At 40.2% G+C, this 27762-nt stretch overlaps 2 protein-coding genes across 4 annotated transcripts in view; one reads left to right on the top strand and one right to left on the bottom strand.

Moving 5' to 3' along the window:
- The window catches only part of LOC137251077 (otoferlin-like), a 635511-nt gene that overhangs the window by 35649 nt on the left and 572100 nt on the right, over positions 1 to 27762 (top strand). The window lies entirely within an intron of this gene.
- Positions 8817 to 9854, bottom strand: LOC137249196 (protamine-like protein 99C). Its single transcript, XM_067780497.1, has 3 exons — positions 9572 to 9854; positions 9105 to 9485; positions 8817 to 9011 (listed from the first exon to the last, which is right to left on the bottom strand). Exons 1-3 carry the CDS (start codon positions 9737 to 9739, stop codon positions 8934 to 8936), a joined length of 627 nt encoding a protein of 208 aa, XP_067636598.1. The 5' UTR covers positions 9740 to 9854; the 3' UTR covers positions 8817 to 8933.

Here is a 27762-nt window from a genome sequence, read left to right on the forward strand (position 1 = left end):
TTATAGTTATTAAAGTTCGTTAAAGGATTATTTACAAAAAATCAAAAATACACAGAACGAAAAAGCTTTGTTAGATATTAAAGATAAAACATACCGAATTTTAATTACGAATAATTTGCAGCGAATTCAAGGCCACAAAAGCTCATAATTTAAGAAGGCATGTGTGCTGAACTACCGGTTTCGAAGAGTTCTTAAAAGATCCCGGAAGGGTCCCAAAAACCATCCAGAAATGATGCCGGAAGAACCCCAAATGATTACGAAAAAGTGCCGAAATAACCCTGACGGGATCCCGAAAGCCAGCCAGAAATGATACATGATCCCCAAATGATTCCGAAATGACGGGACGGGACGGGAACACGGACGGATCCTGAAATAATCTCAGAAGGGTCCCAAATTATCTTGAAATAGTCCAGAAAAAGTCACGAAATGACCCCACCGGGGTCCCCGACGGTTTCCGAAAACCACCTAGAAATGATCCGGAAAGGATCCCCAAATTACCCCGAAAAAATCCCGGACGGATCCCAGATGTGATCCTTATAGAGTCTACAAATTATCCCGAAATGACCCTGACAGGATCCCAGATTAATCCCGGAAGCCCTGCAGAACTGGTGCCGGCAACCCGACGGGTTTCCGTAAACCGTCCAGACAGGATCCCTTAAGGGTCCCCAAATGATCCCGAAATAGTCCCTAAAAAGTCCCTAAATGACCCGGACGGATCCCGAAAACTATCCAGAAATGATTCCTCAAGGGTCCCAAAATGATTTCGAAATAGTCCAGAAATGACCCTGACGGGTACCTGAACGGATGAAGAATATCATCCAAAAATTATACCGGAAGAGTCCCCAAATGATCCCGAAATAGTCCCAAAATAACCATGACGGGATCCCGAAAACTATTCAGAAATGATGCCGTAATGGTCCCAAAATGATCCCGCAATAGTCCTGAAATGATCCTGACGGGTACCCGAACGTAGCCCGAAAATCGTCCAGAAATTATACCAGAAGAGTCATCAAATGATCCCAAAATAGTCCCGAAATAACCCTCACGGGATCCCGAAAACCATCCAGGAATGATCCCGAAAGGATCCCCAAATTATCCCGAAATAATCCCGGACGGATTCCAGAAAATCCTCCCGTAAATGTCCCGAAATGACCCTGACAAAGTCCAGAAAAAGTCTCGAAATTACCCCGACATGATGCCGGACGGATCCCCAAATCAGCAAAGAAATGATCGCGGAAGGGCCCAAAAAGATACCGAAATAGTCCATAAATATTCCGAAATTACCCCGACGGGATGCCGGACGGATCCCGAAACTCATCCAGAAAAGATCACGGAAGGGTTCCCAAATGATACCGAAATGATCCCGGATAAATCGCCAAGTGATCCCGGAATAGTCCCGAAAAAGTCCCAAAATAACCCCGACGGGATCCCGGACGGATCCCGAAAAATATACAGAAATGATCAAGGAAGTGCCCCGAAATTACCCTGACGGGTACCCCGACGGATCCCAAAAATCATCCTGAAATTATACCGGAAGAGTCCCAAAATGATCTGGAAATAGTCCCGAAATGACAAATCGCCCCGGAATACTACCGAAAAAGTCCGCAAATAATCCCGACGGGACGCCGGACGGATCCCGAAGTCCATCAAGAAATGATCCCGAAAAAGTCCCGAAATGACCCTGACGGGATCCCGAAAGGATCCCGAAAACTATCCAGAAATGATGCCGGAAAGGTCCTCAAATGATCACCTAATAGTCCTGAAATGACCCTGACGAGATCCCGGGCGGATCCCGTAACCCATCCAGAAATGATCCCGATATAGTCCAGAAGAAGTCCCGAAATGACCCTGAGGGGATCTCGAACGGATCCCTAAATGGCCCTGACGGGATCCCGGACAGACCCCGAAATCCATCCAGAAATGATCTTGGGAGGGTCCCAAAATGATTCCGAAATAGTCTCGGAAAAGTCCAGAAATTATCCTGACGGGATCCCGGACGCATCCTTAAAACCGTGCTTAAATGATCCTGAAAAAGTCCCGAAATGACGCTGACGGGATCCCGAAAGGATCCCGAAAACTATCCAAAAATGATGCCGGAAAAGTCCTCAAATGATCCCCTAATAGTCCCGAAATGACCCTGATGGGATCTCGAACGGATCCCGACAACTATCCAGAAATGATGCCGAAAGGGCCCGCAAATGATCCCGTATTAGTTGAGAGAAAGTCCCGAAAGGACCCCGACGGGATCCCGCACAGATACCGAAAACTATCCAGAAATAATGCCGGAAGGGACCCCAAATGATCCCGAAATAATACAGAAAAAGTTACGAAATGACCGCTAAAGGATCCCCAAATGATCCCGTATTAGCCCCGGAAAAGTCCCGAAATGACCCCGACGGGTTCCCGGACGTATCCCAAAAACCATCCAGAAATGATGCCGGAGGGGACTCCAAATGATCCCGAAATAGTCCCGAAATGACCCCGTCGGCATCCCGGACGGATCCCGAAAATTATCCAGAAATCCTCGAAAGTCCCGAAATTACCCTGATGAGATCCAGAAATGATGCCGAAAGGGCTCCTAAATTATCCCGTATTAGTCGCGAAAAAGTTCCGAAATGACCCCGACGGGATCCCGGACGGATCCCAAAAATCATCCAGAAATGATGCCGGGACACCCCCCAAATGATCCCGAAAAAGTTCCGAAATTACCCTGACGGGATCCCGGACGGATACCGAAAACCATCCAGAATTGAGGCCGGTAGGTACCCCAAATGATCCCGAAATAATACAGAAAAAGTCACGAAATGACCGATAAAGGATCCCCAAATGATCCCGTATTAGCCCCGAAAAACTCCCGAAATGACCCCGACGGGTTCCAGGACGTATCCCGAAAACCATCCAGAAATGATGCCGGATGGGACCCCACATGATCCCGAAATAGTCCCGAAATGACCCCGTCGGCATCCCGGATGGATCCCGAAAATAATACAGAAATGATGCCGGAAAGGTCCCCAAATGATCCCCTAAAAGTCCCGAAATTACCCTGATGGGATCCCGGACAGATCCCGAAATCCATCCAGAAATGATCTTAGGAGGGTCCCAAAATGATCCCGAAATAGTCTCGGAATAGTCCAGAAATTACCCTGACGGGATCCCGGACGCATCCTGAAAACCATACTTAAATGATTCCGAAAAAGTCCCGAAATGACCCCGGCGGGAACCGGACGGATCCTGAAAAACATCTAAAAATTATGCCGGAAGATACCCCAAATAATCTCGAAATAGTGTCGAAAAAGTCCCGAAGTGACCCCGACGTGATCCCGAACGAATCCCGAAAACCATCCAGAAATGATGCCGAAATGACCCCGACGGGTTCCCGGACGTATACCGAAAACCATCCAGAAATGATGCCGCAAGGGACCCCAAATGATGCCGAAAAAGTCCCGCAATGATTCCGACGGGATCCCGAACGGACACCGAAAACCATCCAGAAGTGATGGCGGAAAGGTCCTCAAATGATCACCTAATAGTACCGAAATCACCCTGACGGGATCCCGGACAGATCCCGAAATCCATCCAGAAAAAATCTTGGGAGGGTCCCAAAATGATCCCGAAATAGTCTCGGAAAAGTCCAGAAATTACCCTGACGGGATCCCGGACGCATCCTGAAAACCATACTTAAATGATCCCGAAAAAGTCCCGAAATGACCCCGGCGGGACCCGGACGGATCCTGAAAAACATCTAGAAATTAAGCTGGAAAATACCCCAAAAACCATCCAGAAATGATGCCGGTAGGTACTCCAAATGATCCCGAAATAGTCCCGAAATAACCCCGTTGGCATCTGGACCGATCCCGAAAATTATCCAGAAATGATACCGGAAAGATCGCCAAATGATCCCCTAGTAGCCCGAAATTACCCTAATGGGTCCCGGTCGGATCCCGAAAACTATCCAGAAATGATGTTGGAAGGGACCCCAAATGATCCGAAAAAAGTCCTGAAATGAACCCGACGGGATCCCGGAAGGACCCCGAAAAACATCCAGAAATGATCCCGAAAAAGTACCGAAATGACCCCGACGGGATCCCGGACGGATCCCTAAAACCATCCAGAAATGATGCCGGAAGAGACCCCAAATGATCCCGAAAAAATACCGAAATTACCCCGACGGGATCCCTAACGAATCCCAAAAACCATCCAGAAATGATGCCGGTAGGTACCCCAAATCATCCCGAAATAGTCCCGAAATGACCCCGCCGACATCCCGGACGGATCCAGAAAATTATCCAGAAATGATGCCGGAAGAGACCCCAAATGATTCCGAAATAGTCCCGAAATTACCCTGACGGGATCCCTAACGGATACCGAAACCCATCCAGAAATGATGCCGGTAGGTACCCCAAATGATCCCGAAATAATCCCGAAATGACCCTGTCGGCATCCCGGACGGATCCCGAAAATAATCCAAAAATGATGACGGAAAAGTCCTCAAATGTTCCCCTAATAGTCCCGAAATGACCCTGATGGGATCCCGAACGGATCCCGACAACTATCCAGAAATGATGCCGAAAGGGCCCGCAAATGATCCCGTATTAGTTGAGAGAAAGTCCCGAAAGGACCCCGACCGGATCACGCACAGATACCGAAAAATATCCAGAAATAATGCCGGAAGGGACCCCAAATAATCCCGAAATAATACAGAAAAAGTTACGAAATGACCGCTAAAGGATCCCCAAATGATCCCGTATTAGCCCCGGAAAAGTCCCGAAATGACCCCGACGGGTTCCCGGACGTATCCCGAAAACCATCCAGAAATGATGCCGGAGGGGACCCCAAATGATCCCGAAATAGTCCCGAAATGACCCTGTCGGCATCCCGGACGGATCCCGAAAATTATCCAAAAATGATGACGGAAAAGTCCTCAAATGTTCCCCTAATAGTCCCGAAATGACCCTGATGGGATCCCGAACGGATCCCGACAACTATCCAGAAATGATGCCGAAAGGGCCCGCAAATGATCCCGTATTAGTTGAGAGAAAGTCCCGAAAGGACCCCGACGGGATCCCGCACAGATACCGAAAAATATCCAGAAATAATGCTGGAAGGGACCCCAAATAATCCCGAAATAATACAGAAAAAGTTACGAAATGACCGCTAAAGGATCCCCAAATGATCCCGTATTAGCCCCGGAAAAGTCCCGAAATGACCCCGACGGGTTCCCGGACGTATCCCGAAAACCATCCAGAAATGATGCCGGTAGGTACCCCAAATGATCCCGAAATAATCCCGAAATGACCCTGTCGGCATCCCGGACGGATCCCGAAAATTATCCAAAAATGATGACGGAAAAGTCCTCAAATGTTCCCCTAATAGTCCCGAAATGACCCTGATGGGATCCCGAACGGATCCCGACAACTATCCAGAAATGATGCCGAAAGGGCCCGCAAATGATCCCGTATTAGTTGAGAGAAAGTCCCGAAAGGACCCCGACGGGATCCCGCACAGATACCGAAAAATATCCAGAAATAATGCCGGAAGGGACCCCAAATAATCCCGAAATAATACAGAAAAAGTTACGAAATGACCGCTAAAGGATCCCCAAATGATCCCGTATTAGCCCCGGAAAAGTCCCGAAATGACCCCGACGGGTTCCCGGACGTATCCCGAAAACCATCCAGAAATGATGCCGGAGGGGACCCCAAATGATCCCGAAATAGTCCCGAAATGACCCCGTCGGCATCCCGGACGGATCCCGAAAATTATCCAGAAATGATGCCGGAAAGGTCCCCAAATGATCCTCGAAAAGTCCCGATATTACCCTGATGGGATCCAGAAATGATGCCGAAAGGGCTCCTAAATTATCCCGTATTAGTCGCGAAAAAGTCCCAAAATGACCCCGACGGGATCCCGGACGTATCCCGAAAACCATCCAGAATTGATGCCGGAAGGGACCCCAAATGATCCCGAAATAGTCCCGAAATGACCCCGTCGACATCCCGGACGGATCCAGAAAATTATCCCGAAATGATGCCGGAAAGGTCCCCAAATGATCCCTGAAAAGTTCCGATATTACCCTGATGGGATCCAGAAATGTTGCCGAAAGGGCTCCTAAATTATCCCGTATTAGTCGCGAAAAAGTTCCGACATGACCCCGACGGGATCCCATACGGATCCCGAAAATCATCCAGAAATGATGCCGGGACACCCCCCAAATGATCCCGAAAAAGTCCCGAAATGACCCTGACGGGATCCCGGACGGATACCAAAAACCATCCAGAATTGATGCCGGTAGGTACCCCAAATGATCCCGAAATAATACAGTAAAAGTCACGAAATCACCGCTAAAGGATCCCCAAATGATCCAGTATTAGCCCCGAAAAACTCCCGAAATGACCCCGACGGGTTCCCGGACGTATCCCGAAAACCATCCAGAAATGATGCCGGATGGTCCCCAAATGATCCCCTAAAAGTCCCGATATTACCCTGATGGGATCACGGACAGATCCCGAAATCCATCCAGAAATGATCTTGGGAGGGTCCCAAATGATCCCGAAATAGTCTCGGAAAAGTCCAGAAATTACCCTGACGGGATCCCGGACGCATCCTGAAAACCATACTTAAATGATTCCGAAAAAGTCCCGAAATGACCCCCGGCGGGACCCGGACGGATCCTGAAAAACATCTAGAAATTATGCCGGAAAATACCCCAAATAATCTCGAAATAGTGCCGAAAAAGTCCCGAAATGACCCCGACGTGAGCCCGAACGAATCCCAAAAACCATCCAGAAATGATGCCGGTAGGTACTCCAAATAATCCCGAAATAGTCCCGAAATGACCCTGTCGGCATACCGGACGGATCCCGAAAATTATCCAGAAATGATGCCGGAAAGATCCCCAAATGATCCCCTATTAGTCCCGAAATTACCCTGATGGGATCCCGGACGGATCCCGAAAACCATCCAGAAATGATGCCGAAATGACCCCGACGGCTTCCCGGACGTATACCGAAAACCATCCAGAAATGATGCCGCAAGGGACCCCAAATGATGCCGAAAAAGTCCCGCAATGATTCCGACGGGATCCCGAACGGACACCGAAAACCATCCAGAAGTGATGCCGGAAAAGTCCTCAAATGATCACCTAATAGTACCGAAATGACCCTGACGGGATCCCGGACAGATCCCGAAATCCATCCAGAAAAATTCTTGGGAGGGTCCCAAAATGATCCCGAAATAGTCTCGGAAAAGTTCAGAAATTACCCTGACGGGATCCCGGACGCATCCTGAAAACCATACTTAAATGATCCCGAAAAAGTCCCGAAATGACCCCGGCGGGACCCGGACGGATCCTGAAAAACATCTAGAAATTAAGCTGGAAAATACCCCAAAAACCATCCAGAAATGATGCCGGTAGGTACTCCAAATGATCCCGAAATAGTCCCGAAATGACCCCGCCGACATCCCGGACGGATCCAGAAAATTATCCAGAAATGATGCCGGAAGAGACCCCAAATGATTCCGAAAAAGTCCCGAAATTACCCTGACGGGATCCCTAACGGATACCGAAACCCATCCAGAAATGATGCCGGTAGGTACCCCAAATGATCCCGAAATAGTCCCGAAATGACCCTGTCGGCATCCCGGACGGATCCCGAAATTTATCCAGAAATGATGCCGGAAAGATCCTCAAATGATCTCCTAATAGTCCCGAAATTACTTGACCGGTCCCCGGACGGATCCCGAAAACCATCCAGAAATGATGCCGAAAGGGTCCCCAAATGATCCCGTATTAGTCGAGAAAAAGTCCCGAAATGACCCCGACGGGATCCCGGACGGATCTCGAAAACCATCCAGAAATGATGCCGGAAGATTCCCCAAATGATCCCAAAATAGCCCGGAAATGGCCCCAACGGGATCCCGGACGGATCCCGAAAACCATCCACAAATGATGCCGGAAGGGACCCAAAATAACCCAGAAAAAGTCCCGTAATGATCCCGGAAACCATCAAGAATTTATCCCTCGAATGTACACAAATTATCCCGAAAATACCGCGGCAGGATCCCGGACGGATCCCGGAAACCATCCAGAAATGATGCCGGAAAGGTCCCCAAATGATCGCGAAATAGTCCCGAAATGATTCCGTAAGTCCCGAAAATGACCCCTACAGGATCCGGGACGGATCCCGACCACTTCACACATATGCCCTATTACAGTCTACAAGCTATACGACTTCTTTACATTTAAATTTCACCGACGAATATTAGATGGCTTGGGGAATGGAAACGAACCATAATTTTGAGTCGTACAAAAGATATTAACGAAAAATCGAACAATTACCCCGGGTCCCTCAGAAAGCGGAATTGGGATCCACATTATTTTCATGCTACCGTATAAAATTAACCAGTCGACCGCTGTCGTAATTTGTTGGCACGTCTTCCTTGAAAGTTAAGCAATACAAGTTCGGCATTTTCCTGATCAAGATGGTCAAATGATCAGGGTGATTTTTCACACCAATTAAAGTCGTATTTAATGGAACGGAAATCCAAGATCATATCGAGCTAATCTTCCTTAATTCGAGTTTTCAAAAAAATCCAGACATAAAACAAAATAAAAAATTACATTTGGCAACGAGGCAGTCTTCGCAAAAGCTTTTACTGAAGAAACAAAGTTTAAAAGTGGACGAAACCCTTTTTTTAACCAAAAACTGAAAGTTAAAAATTTAAATTAAATTTAATAAAAAAGAAAAAATGTTAAAAAACTAGTTGCTGCCAATCTCTATCAGAGGCCTATTTCAAATCAAAAGATAATGTTTTTCTCACGCACTTTCGTTTTGCACATTTTTATTTAGAAAAAATATAAAATACGTTCACACAGAAATTTAATGGACGGACATTTGCTTGTAAATTCCACACATTACATAAAGAATCACCCTTCAACATCGTCTCTTCTTACGGAATGATCGACAAATAGCACTCCTCTTTTTACGCTTGCTCTTCGACATTTTACAGGCCTGTCAGAAAAAAACGAAATTATTTCAAATTGATTTGAAAAATTTTAATTACAAAAAAAAAAAATTGTTAAATATAAAGGAACTTTTACGCACCTGTCTCATGTAACGTCGTCTACATTCAGGCGATAATGAGCACCATTTTCGTGCGCCCTTTCGAACAGTCTCCTGTGGCGATAGCCCACAGTGTTTACGTTTGTAGGCGCGCAAGAAATTCAGATATGCATTTGCCGTCAGTGGACCAGGTTTCATACAGCGCTTACGCTTACGTCCGCAACGGCGCCTGCGTGGTCTACGCTTACGGCAACCACGACGCTTTGGTCGCCTCTTCTTGCGACAGCCCGAACGTCGTCTACGCTTCTTTGGCCTGCAGCCGCGACGCTTTCTGCGCTTTGGACGGCATGAACGGCGTCTGCGCTTTGGTCGACAACCACGACGCTTCCTTCGTTTACGTCGGCAGCCTCCCAACTTACGTCCCTGTAGAAAATAAAAAAGAATTTAGTTAGGTTTAAGTATACAAGTTTTATTAAATCAGGGTCAAGTTTTCAGTTGATTTTACTTACCATTGCACGATATTTTGCTTTCTGTCCACACGACAGACGATTCCATTGTTTAGCACCTTGGCGCACTGTCTCTACAGCCGTCATGCCGCAACATTTCTTTCTAAACTCGCGTAGAAAATTTAGGTAACCATTGCTGGTAATCGGACCAGGTCGCATACAACGACTCATGGTTTGCAAAAAATTTAAAAATATACCGATAAATAGACAGATAAATGACTGAAAATTTTTGTATCTTATAAAAACGAACGAAATTTCCTTTGTAAAAATTGTATTACGAATGATTTGAATTTTTTAGTAGTCGAGTATTTCAAAGACTGCGAAGATCATTTTGAACATTTTGGACGTTATGGTAGTGAAAGCAAAGTATATTTTGTGCATTGTAAACTTGCAAAGAGTTGTTGTTCCTATATCGGATGAGCCTCGTTATAATAAGAATGCTACTGAGAATCACTCTTGTCAATAAATGCTGCTTGGTAATTACTTGAATGAGTAGTCAATCAACAAGTAATGTCCTCCCCCAACAAAGAAAATTGACGTTAAGTGTGTGGCTCGAAATTGTGGACGGGGACGAAAGAAGATGAGATATCCTCCAGAGTATTTGAAAGAAAAGTTCGCAACATGCTATATGGTCATTTACGTGACGGAAACGGCATCGGTTCAATGGCTACGTAAATTATGCGAAAATATAATGACGGTTTGAGTAAAAAAGGAAGGGGATAGCTATACAGGGTTGGAAAAACCAGAAAGAGAAAAGCTTGACCTCCCTTGGTGCTTTTAATTGTAGTCAGTTATTGCAGAGCAGGGATGATTGATTACCTTGCTTCGCAAGAGCAAAAATATCTAAGGTACTTCAGCACCAATTATTGAAGATGATGTTTGTAACAAGATGGAGGAAGTGTTGTTATCAATAATTGTAGTATTGAACTTCCGTGCATATTGAAAAGTCAAAATTTGTTGTATCGACTTCAGTAGCACTACAAGTAATTACAGCCCTAACAGCTAGACAGCTTCAGTAGGATCACAAGCAATAGCATCAATAGCTAATGAAAAAAAAAACAATACAAGTGAGCACCTAGAGGCCTTCCGCGAATGCATGAACTTCTATTCCACTACATTTCACAATTCGGCTCTACACCATTTACCAGTTGCGTTGTTCCATATCTCTTGCCGCTCACCTTTGACTACCTAGCAATGAACGTTTTATCATTCACCAATACGAATACTCACCATCACCAATCTTCAAGGGTATTTCTTACCGTTAGCTTATTTGAACTGGCGCAGATTACTATACTGAAGGTCCTTGGTTCAATTAAAAAAAATGTTTCGAAGTGGGGTCGCCCCTTGGAAGTGGTTTGGCAAATACTCCGAATGTATTTCTGCCATGAAAAGCTTCTCAGTGAAAATTTATTTGCTGGCACAAAGAAGTAGGTCTCATCCCGCCAATTTGTAGGCAAAATTAAACTACGCCACACAGAGTCAAGCTAATTAAAACCGTTTAAAAAGGGGCACGACGTGAATCGATAGAACAGCTCGGCCTGAATCTTCCCCTCCTCCGTCTACCACACCGAAGGTCCTGGGTTCAAGCAAAGCAACATCAAAAATTTATAAAAATATTATTCAATTCAAGAAAAAACAAATTTCTAAGCGGAAAAAGTTACGGGGGTCTGGTGAACTATATTATATGGTGGTCATGGCGATCCTCTTCTAGGAAGTATACGGCTGGCGAAGCGCTTTTTATAATGCTTTCACTAGCATTCATAATAATATTCCCTTATCTGTACCCAGCTAAAATTATTGAAAACCCGAATATTAATGAATACTTCAGTATTCTAACAATATTTCACTGCATCTAGTTGTTAGCTTTACTTCTTTTTAGGAATAGGATAGCAAGCTGAGATGAAACAGAGGTCCGATGAGTGAATTCCTCCACGATGGATGAGAGGGTTCGCGGAAATCTAGGGCATAACGACATTTTCTGTCTGTTTTCTTCGCTATGGCGATTTCCAAACCCTGAGTCCGGGTTTGATTGTTGTTGTTGATTGTTGTTATTGGTCCTTGAAGGTTTTGGGAAGTGTTATCGATGTTGCTGGCCCTTTGCCGGGTAAAGGTCCTGTACGTTCCAATAACAAGCGTCATTGAGGCAAGAGCCCGACCATCTCGGGAACGATTTAATGTGTGGACATTTAACCATGAAAAGCAAGAAACTTTAAGAAATTATAAATACTAGCACCTAGTATATTTCGATCCGTTATGGAGCCAAACTGCTTTTGAAAAACTAAACACATCGATACTTGCTAAGACAAGTCTCTGAGTTGCCATCCCGTCATCAGTTGAATTGAGATAGTGGAATGCAATCCTTTGTATCTGTAGCAGAGCTGTAAAATATTACAATCACTTTAGATTGTAATCCGATGTGATTTTATTCTTTATAATTTTAAAAATCATAATCTACAATCATAGTACAATGGGTGATTGTATAATATCCAATCAGTGATTGTATAAAAATTACAATCTACAACCATTGATTGTATAAAAATTACAATCTACAATCAATCATTGTATAAAAACTTCAATCTACAATCGTTTGTAGGAATGTGATTGCAATCACTTTTCTGTTTCAATCTTTGATTACAGGCATGTCTCGGCTACAATAATTGATTGCAAAAATTGCTGTTGCAATAATTTGAAAAATATTAGTTTTTTGATAAATTTATTTAAATACAATGCCGGAATGGCGGAATGGCATATCGTGGTGCTAGGCTACAATCACTTTATTCTTTTATAGCGTATTTCAAACTTCTTTAATCGCAAGTATTCGCAAGTGTAGATTACGCATTCAAGTTCCAAACTATTACATATTTTTTGGTTATGATAAATTTTAATTTTTCAATCATAGAAAGGCATTAAAATTTCATTGTAATATCTGATAGCAAACTGATTGTAGATTTTAAATTTTACAATCACAGGAAAAACTATGAAATAAAATTGCAATCAAATACGCAAAATGATTGAACATTTTCTCGGCTCTAATCTATAGTTTAAAATCTTGGAAAATTTATCTATTCGCCATTGAACATTGAGCAGAGCAAATTATCTTTTATTATCCTCTTTTAGTGTTTTTTATTTATTCATCACATAAATATTTATTTCCAATCAATTAAAACGCAATCAAAGTCTTTCGTTTGTTAGACATCTCCTGAGGTATTGGTTTGTATTGTTAACGCTACAATGTCATGTTTATTGGCAAGGCTGTATATATATTTCACCGATTCAAGTCATTCCAAATTCCATTATTTGTTTTACTGATGCCTACACAAATAAAATATGCAACGGAATGAAAGTTCGTTTTTGGTTGCTTACATGAAATATCCATGAAAGTATCTGCAATAAATGATGCATGGTTTTATTGAAGCTTTGACCGCTTCATATCAATAGGAGGACAGGTAGCTACTACGGTACGAGAAGCTTACTTGGACAGCATTAAGGTTCGTTATGATGCCAAAAAAGGGTAAAAAAAGGGGCAACGCAGGCTATAGCTTCTTAAAGAACCATTACGAAGAAATGAAGTTTCGAATAATACAGAGCAACGAAGAAAAAAACTGAGGAAAATAAAGTAAGCCAACACCGAAATACCTCACCCAGTTGGAACAGTCAAGCACGAAAAGGCTTGATGAACCAACTGTTCGTTGTAAAAATCCTAAACAAATTCCCTGGAATATTTGCACAGAGCCTTTTCTTGCCCTTTTCTCTAGAGCTTCTCTCTAAAACACTAACAAACATTTTACCCAGTCCGAATTTATCAGCGGTACTTCTTTATAGCTCCAATCAGTGGAGTCCTGAAAGTGAAGATCTTATTATACTGTAAGGCTCACTTGTAGAACGGCCGGTTAACTTTTAACTCACAGTAAGCATGATATGATAGGTGAAACTCGTAAATTTTGACACATTTTTTAATCAACTCCAAACTTAAAATTTAGCTTGCCATTCTGCAAGTGCGTCTAAAAAATTTATTTCGTTTTTCTAGGGTTGACAACCAGTACACATCACTCAGTAAACTTAGCCACAGTGTCCAAACGCACTTCAAAATATATACATATATTCTATAATATAAAAATAAGTTGGGTTTTCCTTCCTGACGCTATAACTCCAGAACCAATTTCCACGGTTTTGCATTCGTTGGAAAGGTCTCGCGCTCCGTGAGGTTTATAGCAAAGAAAATTCAGGATCGACGCACAGAGTCTCGAGATATAGGGCAAAACGTGGACCCGGGTACCCCTAGAATGTGTTTATAGAATGTGGATATCAAATGAAAGCTGTTGATGAGTGCTTTAGTAGAGGGTAATTTTCATACCCCTGGGTGACTAGGGTCTCGAGATATAGTCCAAAACATGGATCAGGGTAACACTAGGATGTGTTTTTACATTATGGATATCAAATTGAAGCTGTTGATATGTGCTTTAGTATAGAGTAAGTTTTATGCCGCTGGGTGACTAGGGTCGCGAGATATAGGCCAAAACATGGACCCGGATACACCTAGAATGTGTTTTTACATTATGGGTATCAAATTGAAGCTGTTGCTGTATGATTTAGTACAGAGTAATTTTTACACCGCTGGGTGACTAGGGTCGCGAGATATAGGCCAAAACATGGACCCGGATACACATAGAATGTGTGTGTAATAGGGATATCAAATGGAAGCTGTTGCTGACAGCTTTAAAGTAATTTTCATTGTGATATTCGATTTAGTCGCATCAACCTGGCAAAACTGATAAATATGCATGCGATGCCGAAATAAAGACATGAATTAATAATACCCACATAGTTAACTATACATACGTCCTATTCGATTTGCCTGGCAATAAGGGATGAAGAAGAATTGGAAAAACTTGAGAGGAAGGAAAAGTAGACTGAGAAAGAGATAGAGTGAGATGAAGATACAGATAGATGAAGCGAAAAGACGGAGAGAGTAGTGAATAAAAGGATTAAGAAAAAGTGAGGGGGGAGCAGAGTTAGACGGAAAAAGCTTATTAAAATTTATGTAGATAGACCAAATTTAGGGCAGAACAACGTCTGACGGGTCTGCTAGTGAAAATGTAAAACTTAGCAGTTTTTGTGTGTTGTAAGAAAATATTGTCAATGTCTTGGTTTGCCATCTGCTTTTGACAATCTCTACACCAGTGAAATGAAAAAAAAAAAAATCAGCTGATAAGATGAGCCAACCATACAGTTGAATTTTCCCAAATTTTCAAAAAAAAAAAAAGTCATGCATAAATACAAATATATTTTTATTTTCACTTTATATCTACATATGTACAAGGCGTCCTTCATTATTTCAAAGAAACAAAAATGAGTAAATTATACCTTATTTTGCAATAGTATAGTACTAAATTCAAAATGAGAGTTTTCGATAATTCTATTTTATTAAAAGGTAAGATAATGTTGAGTTATATAAATTAAAATTATATGAAAAAGTATATCAAAGAGAGCCAGAAAGGCGTCCTAATATGGATCATTTACGCTCATTATGTGCTCATACATGAGTCTGAAATGATTGTGTTTCCTTTCTTGCAGTGGTCGTCCGAAATGAACCTTATTATATACATTATATGAGTCTTATTAGGAGTCCTATTGCGCTCATAAAAATCTCAGAATTTGTCTCTTATATGACTCTCGTCGGTGTCATTTATGTATGTGCCTTAAATTTGAGATCAAAACTTGCCCGTTCACGGCGGATTTTAAATGCAGTTCCGAATCAAAAATATTAAGGGTAGAATACTTTAAATACGATTTTTGATTACACGGGTCAACACAAAATTTGGCTTTGACTTCAAAGCATTAAATTTCAATTCTTTAGGTCGTAATGTGACGAAAAAAAAATATATGGCATGAAAAAGTTTGCTTTCCTTTTTTATGAAACCGCTTGAACAGAATTTTTCAAAATCTGCGGTTTTAATTTTTATTTGAAATGAAACTATTCAAATAAATATTTTTATTAAGTTTTAATATCGAAATAATTTGCAAAAAAGTGAAAAATAATTTAAAAGTGTACATTTTTACTTTTTCTTTTATGTTCATAGGTATTATCCCTCAATGAACCCCAAATATAATCTCCCATCATATTTTCATTATATTGGCTTTGATAACGTTGTTCGAAGAAGAGCCTAAAAGTTCTGCTTTACTTTTTGGTAAATTTAAATCTATAATCAAATCATTAAAATCTTCTGTAGTGATCAAATGATGTTTTGGTAGTTCTGGTGTCGGTAAAAACAACTTATCGGTATTGACTTTATAAGAACTAAGAGATGATCCACTTCTCGGCGATAATTTTTTCGGTGGCTCTGGTAATGGTCGTGTCAGATCGTGTGCGACTGGAGCAGAAGAAGATTCAAGATCAGGATATTCGATAGGTTTTGCATTTTTACCTCTACGTATTTTACTCGGATTCACAATGCAAAAGTAACAGTTTTTAACGTGGCCTTTTGTACTCGCCAGAATCTTGGTGTTGCAAATTTCATAGATTTTTTCTTACCTCGATACCACCCTAAAATATAGAAAGAGAAATCAATATGTCCACTTTATTTAATTTACTATTTAAATAACATTTGCTTACCTTCCAAACATCTTTTACAATAACTACAAGAAACATATGGAGCCTATGTCTTGTATTGATTCCAAACAGGAGAGCCAAAATTTGTTTCATAGACTTCACAGAGGATGTGAGATATATTTAATTCATATTTTATATCTCGAACTTTAATAAATTTCCGACATATATAAAAAAAAGCACCAGCTTCATATTTACACTTTCGCGACGACATTTTAGGTTATTCTAGATTTGTACAAAACACCTCTAGCGCCATGAGTATTGTTACTGTAACTATTTCGAAAGCAAACTTTATAGCGAAAAAAGGTATTTTCTTTTCGTTTTTGTTTATAATAAAACATAGCCATGAAATAAACTTTAGGACAAAGAACACATTTTTTTTTGTAGAGTCGTGTTATCAATATGAAAATATAGGAAGGGACATACCAGCTAATTCCTGACATACCAAGGGGGTTCTTGGGTCAAGTAAAAAATTAAGTATAAATCTTGCACTTGTAGGCGGGAGCAGGAATTAAGATCTGGACAAGAGACCGAGGACAATGTTATTCCACGAATCTTGAATAAGCTATAATTAAAAAAAAAAAAAAATTCATTTAAAGTGAAAATATTACAAGAAAAAATATCTTAATAAAATAATGCACTTATGTACACATTAAATCCGCTAAGAAAAATAAAAACCATTGTGGATAAAACAAGTGTGATATTTTATCCGTCAACTCTCTGACAGGATGTTCAAGATGGCTACTTTTTAGCGTTTTGGCAGAGTTTTGACAGGATGTTCTATATGGCGGCGCATAGGACGGATTATCTTCAGCGGGTGATAGAAAAAGAGATACAGAATGAGACCACGATAGTAAAATAAAAATCAGGTGATCGGTTCTATTTGTAATTTTGACGTCTATACAGAAGTTATTACACTTGTCTTATCCACAATGGTAAAAACGATCAATTGGTTGTAGGTAAATATGACAATATCAGCCAATACTGGAGAGTAGAGCTTACGATTTCTCGAACTTGTTCGAGAAAAGATTTCTCGAGAAACTTGCTTTCTCGCGCGATTCTCGAATCTCGAAATATTCGGAAAGCTCGACAGCCTCTCGTTGATGAACGAGTTTGTACCGTTATGACGGCCGTAACAATTTGGAAAGATTGAGAGAGAGGCCGAGCGGTGCACGTGATCGAACAAGCGGTATAGGCGTGAACCCAAGCTCGGGACTGCAAAGTGTCGAAGGTCATGTGGAGGTCTTACAAAATTAGACTAACAAAGTTACTCCTACCACTAAAAAAGAGAGGACTGTACTCATGACTGGTATTCAGACTGGCCTTTGCCTTTTGGCGTCACATGCCTTTAAATTAAGCTTGGTCAGCGCGGGTTGTAGTAGAAAACGAGCGAGAACATTTTGTGCTCGTGCCCTGTGCTTTCCAGGCTAAGACTTCAGCTACTAGGAGTGATACGGCTGTCAGAATTAGAAGTACTAAGTAAACAATGATCTATGTGAGGTCCTCATGGATCGGCCAGTTCAACCTAACCTAACATCTGCAAAGGGGAGTAATTGTCACTTTGTGGGACATCACAAAATTAAAAAGTTGGAAGCACTGCGAGGGGGCGAACAGAGTTATAATTAATGCAGAATCTTAACGGTCCGCACTAATTCGGAACTATTTCGATTCGATGCGGGCGACATACAGTTTCGACTTAAGCGCTGTTGGCACATGTGTGCCTCACATTTCGGACTGTATCTCTTTTTTTCTGTTTTGATATTGAAAGTTAAGCCGCGCTTTCAATGTATTTTTATATCTTATTATTATTTACATATATTTTTAAGGGTACCATTGTAAATATCTAAACAAATGTCGACAAACACCTTTCGTGTTCTACTCAAGAGAAATGTGAAAGTGGTTATATATGTACATACATGCATACATATTTATGTACATAATAAAATACATAACAATACCCTATGTTTCCTATAAAAGAATCAATTTGCACAAGAATTTGTTTTTCTATTTATGTGAATGAAGAAGCTAAATGGCACATACTTTCCTTTATGGAATTTACGGTGTGTACTTGTAATAAAATATATTTCAAACATATGAAAATAATTTGATTGCAGTGATAAGGCATACCTGAAGGCTGAAAAAATGAACAAGTAAGAACGTCTAAGTTCGGGCGAAACCGAACATTTTGTACACAGCTGTGTGCTTTTACATATTGTAACGAATTCTGGGGAAACTCTGGTCATTATGCACCTTCTGCTAACGTTCGTATCGCTGAACTGTCGAATAAATACACCAACGCACTATGGCACCTCTGCCCAAAAATCCTGGCAAAAGTCAAAAATTTCATGAAAGCGTTTGATAAACCTAATATATATATTTAATAGAGAATTTTTCGGGGGTCACGAATATATAACTCTTATTAAACAGAAAATGATATTTTAGGAGGTAGAGCCGCTCAAAATCGGTTAATTTTTAACACTTAGAAAAATTTGTGGTTTTTGTTCTTTTTTGTTGTATTAAAAATTGTTTTGTCTCTAAATAATACGGCCTGCTACTGCTTTCTTGTATTATAACGAAAGGAGATTTAATTCTGGTTGAAGCAAAACATAAAATTTGTTTTTTTTTTATAAATGTTGTCAGATCTACCTGTTTTTCGAAAAGCCTATTTTTGGGACCTTTTTCGAAATTTGATGGAAAATAAAAAAAGGACAAAAAAGGTTTCCGTGAAATTTACAGTAGGTATTTGCTAAATATTCGATTACCCGAATTCATAAGATCTGCCTGCGTCCAGCTGCGGTTTCACTTTTTACATGAAATAAAGTGAAACAACCTTGGGTATAAATGCGCGCCTGAGCAGGTATAGGTAAGAAGGAGGCGAATTTAGTACGGTCACTTTTGTTGTTGGAATTTGTTAATAAAACCAAATTGTTCGGTTACAAGCTGCATAATATACCTGGAACTCACTTCCATAATTTGAGTATATAAAATAATGTTTAATACAACGCCCAAAATCAGTCGTTTTTTGAAGTCTATAGAATAAAGTATTTTGTTTATTTAAATAAACATAAATATAGCTCACATATTTTTTTAGTAAGATATACTCGATGGCAAATTTTAATATGTCTCTAGAAAACTCCAAACTATTTGAGGTGTTCAAAGCTTCAAAGACAAAAGCGGAGTTCGTTGAGGCTATTATGACAGAATTACCAAATGAAGCATGCCATAAAGAAGACGAAGACTTGAAAGGAATACTTGCCTTCCTTTACATTCCAATACAAATAAAATGGCAAGCAGTCGATCTTTCTACGTCAAGGTTTATAAGTAAGCATGAAAGCTGGCTAGCTGGAAAAAGTTTGTTGGACGAAGAAATACCTAGCACATCAACCATTCCAACTAAAGGAAGACGAACAAAGCCCATAGAGGAATGTTCGACCTACACAAGGAAAAGGAAGCTGTGAGATTATACTAAAACTATCGCCACGACTCATCTTTCAAAAGCATTGGCTATTAAATATAAAAAGGACGAAGAAAACACCAAGTTCCATATCATAGGAGCAGTTGCGTTAGCAAGTCCAGTGCGACTGAGAAGGATCAAAAACAGCATTCCCATACTAAAAATGCGTTACCTACGATATACACTCCTGAAGAGTCTTTGGCGCTGTTTAATATAGTAAATATAATATATTGCGTGATTCATTATTATTATTTTTTAACTTACTAACAAAAACATCATCTACATTGAAATGTCCAATCTGTAAGAAGAGTCAAAAAGACTTCGAAAATTTTGATGATTCAATTATTGACGAACTAAATTATGAGTATGGAATATCTCCTTTGCATGCGAGGATAAAGGGCATGGAATTCGTTTTGAAACTGGCTTATACACTACCACAACAAGAAGAAGTTTTCAACGACAATGTAACATCTAAGGAAAAACAAAACATTAGAAACAAAAAATAATTCAAGATGCATTCTATAAAGAGCTTAGCCTGAGAGTTGACTGCCTAAAGTATGGATACGGCAACACAAATGATGGAAACTCCTCAAGAAGATTTTTTGAACACGATGAAATGACTGCTCGCATTACTGGAGTCGATAGAGATATTGTCAAACGATTGGGAGTAATTTTAAATATTTAAATTGCCATGAAAAAGTTAATGAACCTAAATTTGGGGAATATGCCTCGAAAACTGCAGAGCTGCTCCTTCAAAAGTATCCTGAGAAAAATCTCACACCAACGGTACATAAAATGTTGGCCCATGGAAAAGATTTAATAGAATACCAGTGTTTACCATTAGGAGAATTTTCTGGAGAAGCTCAAAATCTAAAAACAAGGACAGGAGGTATTGTGTTCCAGTCCCATCCGTGCCGCATGTACCCCAATTGTCCAATGCCCCATGAGCACCGCAACTACTCTGGATATATCCCTTCTGTTCATCAGGTGCAGTATAAATCTTTAAAATATCTTCATTAGTTCAAAAGTTATGATTTTCCAAAAAAAAACCTCAAAAGGCGCCATAGTGCAACGTTCAGTATTGCAAAACGGCATTTATGAGACTAATATGGGAATAGTACAATTATACTTAACTTCACAAAAGCGTGTTTAAATCAAACTGATTACTGATTCCTAAGCTTGCGCTGCTCTTATACTCTCGGGTTTCTCGTTCGCCCATATCTCTTAAGATCTAGTCGTTTCGGGAACATTTGTATCTCATGCTTGGTTACCACCTATATACATGTATATTCGTAGTTTATACTTTTCTACTAGCCATATGCGTATGTATGTGTGAGTATCAACTTCTGCTCTTAGTTGATGACTACATATGTATGTGTATGTGAGATATCTCTTCATTTCGAGTTACTGGTTATGTGTGTGGAATGTTCTTTGTTGTCTTGTACATAAGTGTCGCTGCTTGCTGTGGTTCGTTGTTGATTATTTACTAACAGCATAGTAATGTCAGCATTCGCCACAATATATATACTAGCTGTACCCGGCGTACGTTGCAACGCTCGAGATCGAATGGATGTTGCGTTATTTTTTCTGTTTTGTTTGTTGATAATTTAATTTATTGTTCTGTAAATTGAATTGAATTTTGTACGCATATTTGGTGAAATTTTCTGATAAAACATTTTATTCATGTATCTTATTGTAATGAATGTGGGTAAACAATAGTTTTGGTTTATTCGTTCGGTGCAAAGATAAACAAATTTTTTGGCGTTCCAACTCTAGAGCAAGCAACATATACCTGGCCATGGGAAAAGCACAGACTCTCTAAATTTAATCCTGCAACAGTAAGCGATTGTCCTTGTGCTTTGTTGATTTTAATTGCAAAAACAAGGCGTACAGGAAATTGTAAGCGCTTAAAATTGAATGGCAAATCTGTAGGAATCATTGGGATTCGTGGGATGAGCACATCTTCACATTTGCTTTTACCGCTGAAGATTGTTGCTTTGATTACATTCGGCAACGCAAAGCCTGGTTCCATTGCAAAATTTTGGTGGGTTTAAATTCCGAAGAAGCATGATTGGTGAGCCAATTTTAAAAGTTGATATATGCGCAGGCATTCCCTTTGGTTCTAAGGAGTATAGGAATTCATTTAGATAATTAAAAAATTTATCTTCATCTGTAACTGTGTCGATCGATTTATATTTCGTCACCTCACCAGGAAATTGGTTTTGAATGCGATCATTGATTTTGTTAACATGATCATTTTTGGGAGCTAAGATAGTTCGTTCGCATAGCCAAAATACAAAAACATTTAAATTTAAAATTCTTAATTCTGAAATGTGAAAAACTTTCATCTTGATCGAAGGACCCTAGAGCCAAAATTTGGTGATGATCGAAGTATGGCAAACACGTTCTCATAGGGAACACACACACAGAATTTGATTTTTATAGAAGATGTAGATAGACTGCAGCTAAATAATTTTTTTAACAGCGCCAGATTACTAAACGTCCAAAAGGCATAACAGCCAAACTCAACAATGCAGTCAAACTTTAGGTGTTAAAATAACTTAAGTTTGTACGGCAGCCATAGTTTTCCCCATTCCACATTTTACTGCAGGTGTTAGGACTTAACGTCACATAGCTCCTTACCAATTTTTATTATCCTACCATTACGACATGCAGATATATGCAGTATAATATATTCCATTTGTATGGGAGGTGCTGGCCACCGTGGTGTGATGGTAGCGTGCTCCGCCTATCACACCGTATGCCCTGGGTTCAACTCCCGGGCAAAGCAACATCAAAATTTTAGAAATAAGATTTTTCAATTAGAAGAAAATTTTTCTAAGCGGGGTCGCCCCTCGGCAGTGTCCGGCAAGCGCTCCGATTGTATTTCTGCCATGAAAAGCTCTCAGTGAAAACTCATCTGCCTTGCAGATGCCGTTCGGAGTCGGCATAAAACATGTAGGTCCCGTCCGGCCAATTTGTAGGGAAAAATCAAGAGGAGCACGACGCAAATTGGAAGAGAAGCTCGGCCTTAGATCTCTTCGGAGGTTATCGCGCCTTACATTTATTTTTTTTTTTTATGGGAGGTGCTACGCCCCTTTTCCCAAATTCCACATTTTCTTGGCGGTGTTAAGGATTGACCTCATATAACTTCGACGTGAAGAAAAACTTTTTTTCAAAGTGGTTGCGGTCGTCAACCAATTTTTGCGAATTTTTACAAGGCGTATAATGTATAATAGCAAAGATCTCCCCCATGCCAAATTTCATCATGATATCTTTTACAGATTTTGTTTCACGATTTGCAATACTTTACAATTTTCTTTTTCAAAATTTTACCGCATTTCTATTTTTTGTCACAAGGTCAGCCCACATATCAAGTTTAATTATTTTATCGGTATTTGGTAATGAATTTTGGCCCATTATATACGAATGAGGTAATTCCATTGTCTATTATTTAATTCCATTGTCAATTGTCGGTCACCATATGAACTAAAAATAAATATATACAAGGCATCACAGCCTACGAAAAGATTTAAGCCGAACTTCTTTTAAAAATTGCGTCGTGCTCCTTTTAATTTCTCCTAAAAATTTGCGGGACGGGATCTACATGTTTTACACTGACTCCGAACGGCATCTGCAAGACAGATCAGTTTTCACTGAGCAGCTTTTCACGGTAGACACCCTCCGAGTGTTTGCCAAATCACTGTCGAGGGCCGACCCCGAGTAGAAAAACTTTTTGCTAATTGAAAAAACTTATTTATAAATGTTTGATGTTGCTTTGTCTGCGAATTAAATCCATTATCTTCGTGTGGTAGGCGGAGCACGCTACCACCTCAACACGGCGCCCGCCATATGAACTGCCTCACAATTAAACGGAAAATCTTTCCTTTTTTATTTCTTGTCAAACAATTGCAATTTTTGTACTCGTTTGAAATGGACACTATAATAGAAGTTATAAGTTGTTTGCGAGTGGAGGGTACTAGTCATCAGGAACCTCCGAAGTATTAGAACCCGATTAGACAGACACTCTTGAGTTAAGATATGTGGGCCTAAAGTTAGCGTGTATTATGTTATAAAAATGACAAACATATCACGGGAAATGATTTTGCTCTAGCCATGGAAGTCGGGCAGAGTGGCTGGACAACTGAACCTCAGGAAGCCCTGCAAACTAAGATGAGTTTTATTGACCCACATTTTTTTTCTCGTCTTAATAAAGAGCCAGCAGCATCGTTATCGCTCAGATAGTAGAGGTATATGGCCTAAAACTACAGCGAACCTGCCAAAATACCTTTAGCAGCGCTAGACTTGCCGAAATCTTTAAAAAATACCCAGCGTTGCTCCAAAATTTCAGAGGGTTCGCTCCAGATTCAAAGCAGTGTCTTAAATGGGTCCATATATTTATACAATAACCTTTAGCTTTGACATTTTAAATCGCTAGTCATCAGCAGCTAGTCATCAGCATCAGCATTTACTAGTACTGGATTCGATGTCGATCAATCTAGTATCTTTCACAATTCATGTGATCTTGCGCTATTTTTACCAAGAAAAAAATAGTTAATGTTCAAGTGAATATCGCGGGGCATCAACGATTTCTACAAAACCGCTGAAAAATACTGCAATTCTCGCTGGTTGCACTTGGTAAAAATAATGGGATGACTAAATCAGATTGTAAAGTATTTAGCTGACAAAGCTTCAAGTTTACCCACATTTCTTATATGTTCACGAAGTTAAGTGTTAGGACTACGTGAAACGAGTGTCTCACTGGCACAAATTTTTGTATAGCGATTCGATACGAGAAATGATTTCAAATGCTAAACACTGAAAGAAATGGTGCTAGTAAAATCAACAAATCGGTTTTGTTGTTCTTGCCTTAACGGAGATTCGGTGAAATTGATCGAAGTATGGTTAATTCTAGCGAGTTCTTTGTCAAGGAACAAATTAGTTTAGTCATTTCAACAGAAGAGAAATTGTCGCTCTTAAGTTAACAAAATTCTGTAAAATTTACAGATTCCTAATCAATCTAACTGATTTTTTTGTTAACACAACTGATCTCACTGGTCATTTCAAAAGCGATCAACAGTCAATACATGAGCAAATTTCAGAAAGAATTTTACGCTCACTGCGCTCTCTACTTTGTACTTATGTATGCTGTATACTATATGTATGCACATATTTACGTGTGTATATGGCGGCCGCCTACCAAACCGTTTGCCCAGGGTTCACACCCCAGGCAAAGCAACATAAAAATTTTAGAAATAAGGTTTTTCAATTAGAAGAAAATTTTCCTAAGCGGGGTCGCCTCTCGGCACTGTTCGGCAAGCACTCCGAGTGTATTTCTGCCATGAAAAGATCTCAGTGAAAGAAAACTCATCTGACTTGCAAATGCCGCAACATAGGTACTTTCGTACAAAGCTGTCGCAACAACTTTTTTTGTTCATCTGACTACTAAAACGTTTAGTTGCGAATCAACGATTTGTGCGCAGTTGATTCAACATCTTGTTGTGATGGATAAAAATTGACAGAAATTTCGATTGAATTGACCCGTATTTCGGTTGATTTTACCACTATTTTTCTTTCAGTGAAGAAATTAGTTTTTTCTCGGTACAGAATAATGGCCCTAGAACTGTACTCATAAAGATCAAACTCTAATTTAGTTTTTACTCGTCCTTTTGAAAACTTTTTTTATGTTTGATTCAAAGCGAATTCAGTTCCAGTTGGTGTTATCCCATCAGCTGAGTGCTTCTTCTCGATAATTTCCAAGCAACCCCTTGTTGCAACAATATGTCAGTTAATCAAAATCCGTGCTAGTTTTATTTTGACTCAATTTTGACTTGACATGCTTCTGCATGGCGAATTAGTTTAAATTCGCTTTGCCATCACCTTGTATAGATTCGCTTTGGTTTGAATAAAAAACAGAGAAACTAGTCATATGCGGTCCTTTTCTCTTTTTATTTTTTACACTCACTGCTAGTTCGCCCTCTATCTCTTTCAACTGGCGAATTTAACATGGCGATGCCCTAGCGGTGGAAATTGTTCCCGTTGCATTACCTTTTCTATAGTTCCGAACTAGATAGATGTTTCCACTTTAGAACTAGTTCTTTCCTTGGCACTATTTCGATTGTTCCGAACTAGTGTAAAAATTTACAATTAATATATGGTTCCTTTGTTGATTCTATTGCGTTGTTTCAGAACTGGATAGAAACTTTGCATTTTGTTTTTAGTACCATTTTAAGCCGTGTTTTGATAGATCCGAACCAGTTGGAAGGTCAGTGGGAATTATTGTAGATGTGGGATGGATGTAGGGAAATAAGGCACACTCATAGTCAAAACTATTTAAACCTCAACCTGTCCATTTTTTAAAATAAATTAAAGAAAATCTAGTCTCAATCGAACTAGTACTTATTTCATACTTTAGGTCAAGTTCTGAACTAGAAATTTTGGTCATTAGTTACCGACTTCCCTTCAGGGTTGTTACAAATACTAATCTTAACTTTTAAACTACGTTTTCCTACATATAATGGCTATGCTAAAATGGACACATTGAGCAGTTTCTATAATCTCTTTAAAAAAAAAAAAAAAAAAATGGCAGGTTCATAAGGAGAATGGAATTACCTTTCTTTCTTATACCATAGTAAATTCAGTGGAAATTCCTCATACGGAATAAAAACGTAGCGGGGAAAGATGGCAACTTCAAAATAAATAGCAAAATACCCACACCAGTTAGGGCACTTCCCTCAGTGAAGGTGTATATGAAGAGCAAAGATGCTTCTCAAAAATTTGTGTCACTCAACTTCATCCTGTTGCAGTATCTTCCATCAATTGAATCAAAAGGTATGCAAACAAATGACATCGATGCACAAATCGTCTAACCGACCGAACACCAAAAGCCTCTACAATATGCACTAACACCCATAATAAAAAGATCTCAGTAGTGTGTTTAAAACAATTTCCCAAGGAAAATCTTGCTTGTTAAAACAACAACATTGCTATATAACAAAAATATTGGCCTAACCTTGCCTTTGTGCAGCTGTACGTAACGACGTCAGCATTGTTGACCTTGTTGCTAAAACTTTCCTTTGCTTTGCGTTGGTATACTCGCCTGCTTCAATGGATTTTATAACTGCGGCGTTGTATGATGTAAAGTAAGTATCTATGTGTAGAAAAGGGAATTGAACACACTTTTCTTTATATGTGCATGGTACCTGAGCAATTCCAAACGAGAGGTGTACAATAGAGTAAAAGTTTAAGCGCTACTCATACTTTGAAGCTACCGCCTTGGCCAGTATTAGCGGAATGGGTTTGCTTTTCTCTCACAAAAAAACCTCCAACAGGAATCCATTACTGGAGACAAGAAATGACTTGTCTTGATTAGGCTACTAATGGTTTTTTCTTTTCTGGAAAAAATTTTAGCACACTTGAATTCTAACTTTTGAACTGGTCCACCTCGCGATATGCAAAATGACTAATATTTATAGGCGAAGCTATCCCTTTCCTTATTCTTACTTACTTAATTGGCGCTTAGCCGTTTAAACGGTTATGACCGCCCAAAAAGGCGCGCCATTCGCTTCTTCTCTCTACCAGCTGGGGCCAGTTGGTCACACCAAGGGAGTTTAAATCGTTTTCCACCTGATCCTTCCAGCGAAGTGGGGGCCGCCCTCTTCCTCTGCTTCCATACGCGGGTTCCGATGAAAACACTTTCTTAGACGGAGCGTCATCTTTAATTCGTGGAAAATATTTTGTAAACGGAGCACACAAATTCAGGTAAAAGCTGATCAGAACCAACAGGGCGACAGTAGTTTCAGAAAATGAACGCCATAAGAAACCAGAAAATTAAAAAAAACTGGGTTTTCAACCAGTTTATGCAGGGTCAAGGCGACTATTGTCGTTAACGTCGCTGGTGGGGGGGTTAGAGATGGGTGAATACACCTTGAAGGATTTAGGCTTTTTTCGAGTGTGCTGTCCAACTGCTGCTGAAGTACTTAGTGCCGATGGGTTAGTACTTGTGTTTTGACAGCACGTTGCAACAAATGCGCCGGTCGGACGGTTGCCATTTCTAAGCCCGGATCATTAATGAACCAATTTCCTAATCATAAATATTTTTAGCTGGCATAGGGAGCACATGGTGTGAGCAAG

This window comes from Eurosta solidaginis, chromosome 4 (assembly GCF_040869045.1).
Source record: "Eurosta solidaginis isolate ZX-2024a chromosome 4, ASM4086904v1, whole genome shotgun sequence".
Taxonomy (NCBI): Eukaryota; Metazoa; Arthropoda; class Insecta; order Diptera; family Tephritidae; genus Eurosta; species Eurosta solidaginis.

Excerpts from the sequence above, each read along its gene's own strand:
- LOC137249196 (XM_067780497.1), bottom strand. The coding sequence starts at position 9,739 with ATGAGTCGTTGTATGCGACCTGGTCCGATTACCAGCAATGGTTACCTA. Across the intron at positions 9,486-9,571 it reads AAGCAAAATATCGTGCAATG|GGACGTAAGTTGGGAGGCTG; the intron begins GTAAGTAAAATC and ends TATTTTCTACAG. Across the intron at positions 9,012-9,104 it reads GACGACGTTACATGAGACAG|GCCTGTAAAATGTCGAAGAG; the intron begins GTGCGTAAAAGT and ends TTTTTCTGACAG.